Source organism: Mytilus trossulus, unplaced genomic scaffold (genome assembly GCF_036588685.1).
Source record: "Mytilus trossulus isolate FHL-02 unplaced genomic scaffold, PNRI_Mtr1.1.1.hap1 h1tg000070l__unscaffolded, whole genome shotgun sequence".
Lineage (NCBI taxonomy): Eukaryota > Metazoa > Mollusca > Bivalvia > Mytilida > Mytilidae > Mytilus > Mytilus trossulus.
This window is the reverse complement of record NW_026963294.1, coordinates 1,683,422-1,697,387: the sequence shown is the minus strand read 5'-3', so window position 1 is coordinate 1,697,387 and position 13,966 is coordinate 1,683,422. Positions and strand designations below refer to the sequence as shown.

The window sequence follows — 13,966 nt, the reverse complement described above, 5'->3', positions numbered from 1 at the left end:
GAAGCCCTGGATGTGTCGATTAAGATTTCGTTAAATTTTTTCTGTATAGTTGAAGAGATGAAAGAGCTAAACTCGTTCAAGTGAACTGACCGAGATTATGCCACTAATTACATAATAATTGATTACATAATGATTGCATGATAAATAATATTGCATTCATTTAAAAGTTTATTCTTTTATCTATCTATCTATATATACCTCTTTTATTATTTTGTTTGCATTCATAAGAAAGTTGCATCATTTTAAAGGTTAGTGATTGGATACATTTTGATCACACTGAATTTATTAGTCGGAGATTTTCGTTTGATTTATGATATTATGCAATTCACTGAGGAAAACGATATTCCAGGACTTTTATTGCGTATTGATTTTGAAAAGGCATTAGATTTAATTTCTTGGAAATTTCTCACTAGTGTCCTGAAGATTTTCAATTTCGGAGAAATCAATAATTAATTGGATTAAAGTTTTTTATATAATAATCATGATAATATTAAATCAGCTGTTATTCAGGGAGGACATCTTTAAAAAAAAAAAAAAAAAAAAAAATCTATAGAACAAGACTTACACAAAGTGATACATTGTCCCCTTATCTTTTCATTCTCTGTACCGAGATATTAGCACTAAACATATGAAATAATGATAAAATAAATGGCATTACATTGCTCAAGTTTAGCACAAATTTTCATGATGAGTTTATTTTCACAGTTTGCTGATGACGCATCTCTTATTTTAGATGGAGTTATTAAAGAATCCTTGAATCAAGCATTGAATGAATTAAATTGGTTTGGATATATATGTGGTTTAAATATTTTCTAAAACACACGTTATTAGGATAGGAAAGGAGTAGGTTCAGTAAGACCCCTTTAAGGCCCCAAAATATAATAGCAATTTTACAAAATTGTTAAAATGTTATCTTTTAGCTTTTTACTGGAAAGAAGAATTGATCTACTACAAAAATGTTTTTTGACAATACAATGCACATATATCGGGTTCTAGCATCATCAAGTCATACTTAATTACCAAATCTTCACAATTTTAGCAATTTTTAGTTAACTTTTAGACGTTTAATGAAGGTGGCCGCATTCGTGTTTATTCATAATATTGAAATGTAAGTTGTATTTCATGATAATACATATCATATATAAAGGTTGAGGATGAACACGGATGCGGTCTCACAAGAGACCAAATGACACAGAAATTAACAACTATAGATCACAATACGGCCTTCAACATTGATCTAAGCCCATTCCACATAGTGTCAGCTATAAAAAGGCCCCGACATGAAGAATGTAAAACAATTCAAACGACAAAAATAACGGCCTAATTTATGTACACAAAAAAAATGAACGAAATAAACATATGTAATACATCAACAAACGACAACCACTAATTTACAGGTTCCTGACTTGGGACAGGCGCATACATACAGCATGTGGCCGGGTTAAACATGCTAGCGGGATCCCAAATCTACCTCTAACCTTGGACAGTGGTGTAACAGTACAACATAAGAACGAACTATTCAAATCAGTTGTAAAAGGCTTTACTCATCAGATGGATACAAATTTAAATACATCTAACTAAAACACAGAGTTGACGTGGCCTGGTACTTGTATATCCCAACAAGAATACTTAAGACACTAAGTACAGATATGAGAGCTGCTGACGGCTAGTTCAAAGTCACTAACAAGTAATAATTGATCTGCTTCCGGTTCCGGTCTACAGCAAGTTGAAATTTTTTCTAGTGAAAAAATTTTTGGTAAATCTGTGTCAATCATTCAAATTTGTGTCCATCCAAGCCAATTTATACATCAAATTACATCATTACATCATATTATCCAAATATATCACATTATCTTGACATTTGAACGCATAACATCAGAAATATGTAGCCATAAAGTCATCCACCACGTTTTTCTCCTTGTCCGCCATAGGGAAGCCCTATACGGACCAAATCTACTATTGATAATAAAATAACTACTGTTTAAACTTTTCCATATAACCACAAGTTGACTTAATAATACAGTAATATAATATATATATGTCGGTGACAAAAATATTGAAAGAAAGGAAGAAGTTTTACTCAAAAATAAGAGGTGCGGCGCTAGACCGAGAAACATACCTTTTCACCGATAGTAAAGGTGTTGGATTACAAGACTACACACCAAATTCCGTTAAAGGAAATTTCAACGTGATATATAAAAGAGGGGCGACCATAGAAAATAAACATCATATTGAAGACCTACTTCATAAACTAAAATCAACATCATCAGATAACCCAATAGTTTACATATGGTTAGGCACTTGTGAAATTACAAGGAAAGTAAAAAGAACAATAGAAACAAGAAAATACCCTTACCAGAGCATAGAATTCATTCTAACCAAGTATAGAGAAGTAAAAAAACAAATACAAGACTTAAAACCAAGCAGCACAGTATTGTTTATAGACTGTCCATATTATTCTATAACTAGAGCAAACAAAAGATATGCAACAAGAAAAGAAGACAATGAAAGACCTAAACCAAATAAAAAACCATCTCTAGTGATCAATAAATTTAAAACGAACAGATTAGTACAGTTATCTACAGCAATTGACAATCAGGTATGCCAACAAGTTGATTACTATAATCGTCAGATAAAACTAATCAACAGATATACAGCAACACCTAGGCTATCACAAGATTTAATTATATCAAATAAATCAAAAAAGGACAGACGTGTTAGATATAGGAAAAACTATAATCTGCTACAAGACGGTGTACATCCAACACGAACTATAGCAAAGCTGTGGATTTATAAACTTATTGATCTAGCGCTAGAACTATCGGAAGACAGGTGTTAGTCGAACTTATTATAAGGAAGCCTTATTATAAGCTGAATGACTCTTATAGGGAAGCCCTAAATGAGTTGGAGATATATATAGCAATTGTAACAATTTAGAATAAATAGGGAAGCCCTGTTTGTCTATATTTAGAATATAAGGAATTTAATTATAGGGAAGCCCTATAAAATAAACAAAGGTGACCCATACTGGAAAGAGTACAAACAATGAGTGAAAAATATTTTTATTTAGAGTAGGGAAGCCCTATAATATAATAAAATAAAGGTGTCCCAGTCTGGAAAGAGTACAAAAGAGAGTTGATAATATTTTATTTAGGATAGGGAAGCCCTATACTACAAGCTCAAGGGTAAATCAATAAAGGATATCATAAGAAAACAGAAATAGCTAGGGAAGCCCTACTATACATGCAAGGACAGTTATTTTTAATCTTAAGAGTAAGATAGAGAAGCTCTATCATACAACAAAAACAATTAGGTGTATAATTAGAGAAGCTCTATCATACAACAAAAACAATTAGGTGTATAATTAGATTCTTAGGGAAGCCCTAAAATCACATTATCACTGTCACAACTAGATAATAGATAGAGAAGCTCTATCAACTATCAAGAGCAGGCGTTATAATGTCTAGACGAAACAGAGGTACATCAGTTGACGTAATGAACGAGGAACCATGGGAATGTAAAATCTGCTCAACAGTATATAAAGACCAAAATGCTAAACTTCTAGAATGTCAGAGATGCAAGGATCACTTCTGTGTCAAGTGCCTTAACAAATCAAAAGCAGAATATGACCTCTTAAGCAAATCAGACTCAATGTGGTTCTGCGTCCCATGTAGAAAGATAGAAGAACATATAGTTACTGATCTAAAGATAGAGGCGAGATGCAAGGAGATAATGACAAATTATGAGCAGAGAATACAAGCTATAGAATTAGCTGTTGACACTAAATGTGATGAGACAAGAGTTAGGGAAATAGTAGAAGAATCAATAATTAAAAATAGCTGTGACAAAGATATGATCAGAGAAATAGCTAAAGATGAAGCTACTAAAACAGGGGCTGCTGTACATAAACAAATGGAAGAAGCTGAAAATAAGGGAACAGGGCCACAAAAGAAAGCAACAGTTACAACAGTGATAGAAGAGATGAATGAAAGAAAAGCAAGAGAGAATAACTTAATCATATTTGGCATTACAGAAAATAAATCTGAGGTTAAACAAGAAAGAATAGACCATGATATTCAGAATATAAATGAACTTTTCTATGATGCAAAAATAAACCTGGAGGAAGGAAATATAGTGAAAACCAAAAGGCTAGGGAAGTACGATAGTGAGAAAGATAGGAGACCCTTACTGGTTAATCTTAAAAGTATAGACTCAAAGCTTACCCTATTCAAAAATATGCACTATATCAGAGGTATGCCAAAGTATGAAAAAGTCAACGTTAGTAACGACCTGACACAAAGTGAAAGGGAACAGGAGAAATTACTATGGGCAGAAGCAAAACAGCTACAAGAACAATGCTTATCGGGGGAATACCAATACAAGGTAAGAGGACCACCCTGGGCCCGAAAAGTGATAAAAATAAAGAAGTAGTGAAAAAAAGTTCAAAGGATGTAAATAAAACTGTAAAAAATAGGGTAAAGGTTTTTAACGGCGAAGATGTAAATAGTTTTACAGTTCTACCCAAATTGAACTGTTTTTATACAAATGCAGACCAGCTATTCAACAAATTATCCGAATTAATAGTTAGAGCAAGGGATAATAAACCAAATATAATTGGAATAACAGAAGTTAAACCAAAGGTAAATAGGTACAAACCATCCAAGGCAGAATACTCACTACCAGAGGTGGGAAACTATAAAATGTATGAGAAAAATTTGGACACAGATGATGGAAGAGGACTACTATTATATATAGACTCAAATCTTGAATCGACAGAAGTAAATATGGAAGCCCAATTCCAAGAAAACATATTTATTAAGATCAAACTTAACCAAAATGACAAACTACTGATAGGCCTAATATACAGATCACCATCAAACAACAAAAAGGAGTATAATGATAAACTAACGGAATTAATATCAGAAGCAACTCAGAAAGGTTTTTCGCATATACTTATTATGGGAGACTTTAACTACGCAGCAATTGATTGGGAGAGATGGAATACAAAAGGAGAAAATGAAAATAGCATCGAAAACAGATTTTTAGAATCGATACAAGAAAACTTTCTATTCCAACATACGACCAAACCAACAAGATGGAGAGGTACAGATACTCCGCATACCTTAGATTTGATATTGACGAACGAAGAAGAAATGATTAATAATCTAGAATACATGAGCCCACTAGGAAAAAGTGACCACTGTGTACTGTCCTTTGACTTCAACTGTTATATAAACATAAAGAACAAACCAAGAATAGCTAAGCTGTATGATCATGGGAACTACCATGATTTTAAAATAGAATTGGATAAGATAAGTTGGCAGGAAGAATTAAAAGATGACTTACCTGTTGACACAAACTGGAAATACTTTTTAACCACTTTAAACGAATTAGAACAAAGATTCGTACCAACAAAAAGAATGACACAAATAGGAAAGAAGAAAAACGCTTTCCCAGTTGACAAAAAAACAAGAGATTTAATTAAGAGGAAAAACATACTGTCAAAGAAAATTGTAACCAATCAAGACCCAGAAATTAGAGCTGAGTATAATAGAGTAAGGAATAAAACAAAATCATCAGTTAATAAACTAAAGAAGAAATTTGAAAAGGGATTATCAGAAAATGCAAAAGCAAACCCAAAAGCAATATGGAGCTACGTAAAATCAAAGTCAAAAACAAGGGAAGGTATAGGCGACCTACACACTGACCCCGACGATACGAAATCTCCAAAAACAGATGACGATAAAGAAAAAGCGGAAATACTTTCAGAATATTTTGCTAGTGTATTTACACAAGAACCAGATGACGAAATCCCTGTACCAAATCCAATAAAAATTGAAAATGAAGTACCTGATCTAATTATCAACAAAGATATGATAATGAAACACTTAAAAAACCTAAAGATTGATAAATCACCAGGTCCTGATAAACTACACCCCAGATTGCTGCGAGAAACAATGGATAGTATAGTTGAACCCTTGAGCTTGATCTTTAACCAATCATTGAAAGAAAAGACAGTACCAAAAGAATGGAAGAATGCACTTGTAAGCGCTATATTTAAAAAAGGAAACAAATCGCAAGCAAAAAATTACCGCCCAGTGAGTCTAACATCAGTTGTATGTAAAATATTGGAGAAAATCATAAGAGAGCATATAATAAAGCATATGAAGCTAAACAGGTTATTCTCAAATAAGCAGTATGGGTTTATCTCTGGGAGATCAACCTCATTGCAATTACTAGAGGTAATTGACATATGGACAGAGGCGATAGACGACGGATATGAGGTAGATTGTGTATATACAGACTTCATGAAAGCATTTGATAAAGTTCCACACAAAAGGCTGCTAAAGAAAATCGAAAATTATGGAATAAAAAACCCAATACTAGATTGGATAAGAGATTTTCTTTCAAATAGACAACAAAGAGTCTCAATAAATGGTGAAGCATCGGAATGGAAGGAAGTAACCTCAGGTATACCACAAGGCTCAGTTCTAGGACCACTCTTGTTTGTACTCTACATCAATGACTTACCGGAAGGAGTTAACTCAGATGCTTACTTATTTGCTGATGATACAAAAATTTTTAGAATAATAAAGGAAGACAGAGACCACGGAACATTACAAAAGGATTTAGACAAACTAGAAAAATGGAGTGATACATGGTTACTCAAGTTTCATCCAGAAAAATGTAAACATATAAATATCAGCAAAAAGTCAAAACAAGAGATTGAAAAATATAATCTACTAGGAAAAGAAATAAGCAGATGTAAAGAAGAGAAGGATATAGGGGTAGTCATTGATGAAGAATTATCCTTTGAAAAGCATATATGTGAGAAAGTAAACAAAGCAAATTCAATCTTTGCGGCATTAAGAAGATCTTTCAAAAATCTAAATGCAGAAATCTTTATTCCACTATATAAAACACTTGTAAGAACACATCTAGATTACGCTAGTTCAGTATGGGCACCTTTTAAGAAAAAATATATCGATAAAATTGAAAGTGTACAAAAGAGAGCTACGAAACAAATACCTGGACTTAAAAACCTAAGCTACGAAGAAAGACTAAAGAAATTAAAATTACCAACACTAGCGTACAGAAGAATAAGAGGGGACATGATTGAGACTTATAAGATTATACACAATAAATATGACCCGGAAACTAGTACTTTCCTTAAATTAATGTCGAGTACAGAGAAGAGACACAGTACAAGAACAAACAGCATTAAAATCATGCACCAAAGGTTTAATACTAATCTAAGGAAAAATAGCTTTACAGTGAGAATAGCTAAAACCTGGAATAAACTACCAGAAAAAGTGGTTAAGGCACCGTCTGTTAATGCCTTTAAAAACAGACTAGACAATCATTGGAAAAATGAGGAACTATATTATTCTGATTACCGCGCAGTTATAACCGGAAGCAGCAGTAACAGTAATAATAATGACCTAATATATGAGTCTGGTGAAGAGGAGCCGTGAGGATCCTGTACCGGAAAACATCTTTAAGTATCTTTAAGTATCTTTAAGTAATAATAAAAATGCATCTAAGACTTTGATAATATATTTTAATTGTAAAAGTATATGTAACACTTACCACAACTAATCGTTTCTAACGCAATGATTGCATTCGACAATTTACATTCATTTTATTATACATTTCGTATTATGATAACAGATGACGTCACTGTCGGACTTTTGGACTATTTCGGTATCTTTTGGGAGGTTACCAGTTTCAAAGTACAGATAACGGGGATTATGAAAGGCAAATTATTTTACAAATGTTCCCAACAATATTGAAGTATATAAACAGTTAACGCTCTGTGTCGAAGCGTAATTTCAATTAGGGAAAGCCGTCCTTTACAAAACCTACAGACTGGCAAGGTTATAATAGATATGTTTGACCAAAGATAGGCTATAAAAGACCCCGACATGAAGCAACTTAATTTAGAAAACTAACGGCCTTATTCATAATTAGACAAATAACGAAAACAAATAAGACAGACATGAATAATAATTATAAGCCGTTAGTTTTCTCGTTTGAATTGTTTTACATTAATTTGTGGTTTATTTGGGGCCTTTTATAGCTGACTATGAGGTATAGGCTTTGTTGATTGTTGAAGGCGTTACGGTGACCTACAGCTGTTAATAAAATTAACGGTACCAATTTTCTTGCACCAGATGCGCATTTCGACAATACATGTCTCTTCAGTGATGCTCTTGGCCAAAATATTTGAAATCCAAAGCTTTATATAAAAGATGAAGAGCTATAATCCAAAAGGTCCAAAAAGAATAGCCAACTCCGTGAATTTATGTGTCATTTATGTGTCATTGTCTAAGTGGAGAGTTGTCTCATTGGCAATCATATTACATCTTCTTTTGTTATGAACCAACGACAACCACCGAACTACATTGTACAGGCTTCTGACTTTGGACAGGAATCTTAAGAATTTCGGGGTTAAACATGTTAGTGAGCATTCAACCCATCCCTTAACCTTAGCAGAAAGACATATTCAAATCAGTTGAAAAAGCCTTAACTCATCAGATCGACACAAAGTAAGAAGACATGAAACATAAACGTAGACAGGACGTGACAGGGTATTTATCCATTTCATCCCTATCAACAACAAAAAACTAAAGTACAGATCTGAGAGTACACGCAGTTACTGACAGCTAGTTCACGTTTTCTTTTGGATGTTTTGTTTTTTAATTGGTTAAGGACCAATGTTACAGTACAAGTGATTGGGCTATTATAACTCACAAAGGAATCAGTTTTTTTCACATTTTGAAAAAAGACTTATATCTGTCAATACAATGTCATTGCATCTTGTTTGACTATTTTTTATTTATTGTCATTATTGTTGACCGAATCTTAGGACTTTAATCATTTTGTCTGTATGTTTTGGCTGTGTTCACACAGTTGTACCGCCGATATGTTATGTATGTGTAGTTGGTTATTTTCTATAAACTCTTTCATATAAATATATATGTATGTATTTAAACACTGCTTATTGTGATAGTGTCAAAAGTCTAAATTTGTCAGAACTCGGTTAATTCCGTAACTATAATGATAGTGTCATAAGTCTTCTTTCAACACAACTCGCCTATTTATGTACCCATATTGATAGTGTCATTAATCTTCCTTCGTCACAACTCGGCTGTTTCCGTAACTATAGTGGTAGTGTCACAAGTCTGCATTTGTCAAAACTCGACGGTTTCCGTAACTATAGTGATCGTGTAATAAGTCTTCCTTCGTCAAAACTCGACGGTTTCCGTAACTATAGTGATCGTGTAATAAGTCTTCCTTCGTCACAACTCGGCTGTTTCCGTAACTATAGTGATCGTGTAATAAGTCTTCCTTCGTCACAACTCAGCTGTTTCCGTAACTATAGTGATCGTGTAATAAGTCTTCCTTCGTCACAACTCAGCTAATTCCGTAACTATAGTGATCGTGTAATAAGTCTTCCTTCGTCACAACTCAGCTGTTTCCGTAACTATAGTGATCGTGTAATAAGTCTTCCTTCGTCACAACTCGGCTGTTTCCGTACCTATAGTGATAGTGTAATAAGTCTTCCTTCGTCACAACTCAGCTGTTTCCGTAACTATAGTGATCGTGTAATAAGTCTTCCTTCGTCAAAACTCGACGGTTTCCGTAACTATAGTGATCGTGTAATAAGTCTTCCTTCGTCACAACTCGGCTGTTTCCGTAACTATAGTGATCGTGTAATAAGTCTTCCTTCGTCACAACTCAGCTGTTTCCGTAACTATAGTGATCGTGTAATAAGTCTTCCTTCGTCACAACTCGGCTGTTTCCGTAACTATAGTGATCGTGTAATAAGTCTTCCTTCGTCACAACTCAGCTAATTCCGTAACTATAGTGATCGTGTAATAAGTCTTCCTTCGTCACAACTCAGCTAATTCCGTAACTATAGTGATCGTGTAATAAGTCTTCCTTCGTCACAACTCAGCTGTTTCCGTAACTATAGTGATCGTGTAATAAGTCTTCCTTCGTCACAACTCGGCTGTTTCCGTACCTATAGTGATAGTGTAATAAGTCTTCATTCGTCACAACTCGGCTGTTTCCGTAACTATAGTGATCGTGTAATAAGTCTTCCTTCGTCACAACTCAGCTGTTTCCGTAACTATAGTGATCGTGTAATAAGTCTTCCTTCGTCACAACTCGGCTGTTTCCGTAACTATAGTGATCGTGTAATAAGTCTTCCTTCGTCACAACTCAGCTAATTCCGTAACTATAGTGATCGTGTAATAAGTCTTCCTTCGTCACAACTCAGCTAATTCCGTAACTATAGTGATCGTGTAATAAGTCTTCCTTCGTCACAACTCAGCTAATTCCGTAACTATAGTGATCGTGTAATAAGTCTTCCTTCGTCACAACTCGGCTGATTCCGTAACTATAGTGATCGTGTAATAAGTCTTCCTTCGTCACAACTCAGCTGTTTCCGTAACTATAGTGATCGTGTAATAAGTCTTCCTTCGTCACAACTCAGCTAATTCCGTAACTATAGTGATCGTGTAATAAGTCTTCCTTCGTCACAACTCAGCTGTTTCCGTAACTATAGTGATCGTGTAATAAGTCTTCCTTCGTCACAACTCGGCTGTTTCCGTAACTATAGTGATCGTGTAATAAGTCTTCCTTCGTCACAACTCAGCTAATTCCGTAACTATAGTGATCGTGTAATAAGTCTTCCTTCGTCACAACTCAGCTAATTCCGTAACTATAGTGATCGTGTAATAAGTCTTCCTTCGTCACAACTCAGCTAATTCCGTAACTATAGTGATCGTGTAATAAGTCTTCCTTCGTCACAACTCAGCTAATTCCGTAACTATAGTGATCGTGTAATAAGTCTTCCTTCGTCACAACTCGGCTGATTCCGTAACTATAGTGATAGTAGAATAAGTCTGTATTCGTCACAACTCGGCTGTTTCCGTAACTATAGTGATAGTAGAATAAGTCTTCATTCGTCACATCTCGGCTGATTCCGTACCACAATCTAACATAAATAGAAGTGGAGTCACACAAGTTTTGTTGATTGATTAGTCTTCACTCAAAAATTTGACAACACTTAACGCAGCCATATTTTACAGTTTTGGTACATATCCGAAGTTCCGGTAACCTGTTTTCTCTATTATGCATTTAAAGGTGTGTTGGTTTGACATGCAATGATTGCCACTTTATTTGAACTCAAGACAAACATGAAAAAAGAGCGGTGCCTGCTTGAAATTGAGGAATTTAACATTGAAACCAATGGAACCATGAATTTTCTATCAAACTGAGAAACAAAAGCTAGAATGAAAAAAGTTTAGGGTGTTTCTGAAATAGGGATTGGTTTATCAACTTACCTCTTGGTTTACAACTTTGGTCGTTTGGATCAAAATAATGGGAAATCTGTTCTTGACACATACAATTATCATAATTACAAAAAAAAGGAGAAGAACAAGTGTACATGTTGCCCTCCAAACTTCTACATCGCCCTCCAAAACTCACCAAACCTACAAAAATAATAAAAACACAATTAGCATTGAGTTTTTAAATGCATTGGCTTTTCATTTTATACGAACTTTTTTTTTAAATTGCAAAAAGACATTTTCGGCATAAAATGCACGAAAAGGAGAAGTTTCACGTAGGGTAAAAAATGGCCCGCATACTTATTTTTCTTTTTCTGAATCCTATGATCACTATGATCATGTATGTGAAGTAAGCGGCTGGTTCGTTATTCATTATTCGATATTCAATATCAAAACGGCTGCAAGCAGATGGTTCGATATTTATATGTTCTTTTTTTAGCCGTGATGGCCATGTTTGTAGATCATTAGATGGATCAAAACTTCGGATAAAAATAAGATACCATAAGGAATATGCAGTTAAATATTGGAAGTAATTAGGCTTGTAGTTTCAGAGAATATGACTGAAAAAGTCATAGACTTGCATAAAAACAATCTGTTCAAAGTACACGGATGCCCCACAGGCACTATCATTTTCCATGTTCAATGGACCTTTAAATTTGGTAAAATTTCTAATTTTCTAAAATCATAAAGATCATACCATAGGGAACATGTGAACTGAGTTTCAAGTTGATTGGACATCAACTTCATCCAAAACTACCTCGACCAAAAACTTGAACCAGAAACTAGTACTTTTATTTTCTATGTTCAGTATACCATGAAATTGGGATCAAAAGTCTAATTTGGCTCTTAAACTATTAAGATCATATCATAAGGAACATATGTGCTAAGTTTCACCTTTAACTTTAACCTGAAGCGGGAAGAACGGACGAGCGGACGCACAGACGAACGAACGGGCGGACATACCAGAAAATATAATGTCCCTCTACTATCGTAGGTGGTGCATAAAAACGTTTCAAGGGCAATAACTCCTGAAGGAGTCAATTGACAATTTTGATCATTTGACTTATTTGCAGATCTTACTTAACTGAACATTTTTGCTATTTTTGCCATGGTGGCTATGTTTGTTTATGAATCAAAACTTAAGGTACATTTTATAAACCAGTTACCCTAAGGAGCATTCAGTTAAAGTTTAGAAGAGTTAGGCCCTGTAGTTTCAGAGGAGGAGATTTTTATTTAGTGGAAGCAACCCAACAATGTGTTCTTCGATTTGTCAGAAAATTTCAGGGCTGATAGAAATTGACCAATGAAACATTTAAACCCATGTCAGATTTGCGCTAAAAGCTTTAGTTTTTTTAGACATAAGCCAAAAACTGCATTTGACATCTTTGATCTTTTTTTGGCCATAGTGGCCATGTTTGTTAATGGATCAAAAGTTCAGATACTTCTTCTTCTATCCGTATATTATAAGGAACACCGAGGATTATCTCCAAGTAAAACAACTTTTTACGCATTAAAATATATAGTAGATATATTCTAAAAGTTATTGTCCAACGGTAAAAATACGCAGTAAAACTCTACTATTTACACTTAAAATCCCAGTGTCATTTATATACATTAAGACACAACGTATACGGTGTAGAAACTGTTTTTTCAGACCGCCAACCATCCATTGCCTCAAGCAACTTTTTTTAGCGCTTTATATAAAGTTATATAATATAGCACATTTCCCTATTTTTGGCTTCTATCGTGTTCATTATCTTGATGTCTCTTAGTGTTTGTGAGAAATGCCTACAGTATATAATTAGCCTGATAATACTTGATTTGAATTGAAATACACTGTGCCAGACTTCATCTGTTGTATGTTGAGTAACATAGGCCTTGATTGGTTCAAAGTATGTTATTCTAGTTTTGGATAAAAGTGGGCACTCCAGGAGAAAATAAGAGACATTTTCCTCAGAAAGATTACATAGTTGGCAGAGTGGAGAAGGTGATAGATGAAATTTTGCTCTATCACAATTTGGTATATTTGTTCCTGAAACTATTCTAGCTTTAATAATAGCTTTCCGAACTTTAGGTTGGTCCCCTCCGTAAAACATTCAGTATGCCTTCGGAATATACAAATATTGTCAAGAATTTCAATAACGACCGGGAAACAGACTATCCGAACTTCTGCTTTTGTCTTGTCAAATATAGTCCAAACTGAATGTTTTTGCCAATTAGAAGATGTTAAGTGTCCATATATATTAGAGTTGATTTATATTCGGCATCGTCCCTTAAGGTATTTTGCCAGTATGTATTCAGTTGCTTTCAAAAGATTTCAATTTCAATTTTGAAGGGAGAGATTCTTGGAGGAGATGAATCGGAGGCAGTCCATACTTTAATAGGAATCCTTGAATTGTAGAAAAAAAAACTGTTTGGGTTATCATAGTTATACTTTAACTGATATTTGTCTGATGATGGTATCATTAAGGGACGACATCAAAAGATCGATGTAGGATAAAAAAACTTAAATCAAATAGTTTGGGGTTGGGGGGGGGGGGGGGGGGGGGGGTTACAATTCTGCAAGTTTTGTATATGTAAAATTGATTTTTACATATATTCCTATT

The 13,966-nt window shown here is 34.3% G+C and overlaps 1 protein-coding gene across 1 annotated transcript in view; it reads right to left on the bottom strand.

Annotated features, from left to right (window-relative positions):
* The window catches only part of LOC134699519 (uncharacterized), a 132,324-nt gene that overhangs the window by 107,839 nt on the left and 10,519 nt on the right, over window positions 1-13,966 (bottom strand). Inside the window, exon 3 of the mRNA XM_063561117.1 lies at window positions 11,355-11,504. Within this exon, the coding sequence (XP_063417187.1) occupies window positions 11,355-11,504 (150 nt within the window). The remainder of the gene's footprint in view (window positions 1-11,354; window positions 11,505-13,966) is intronic.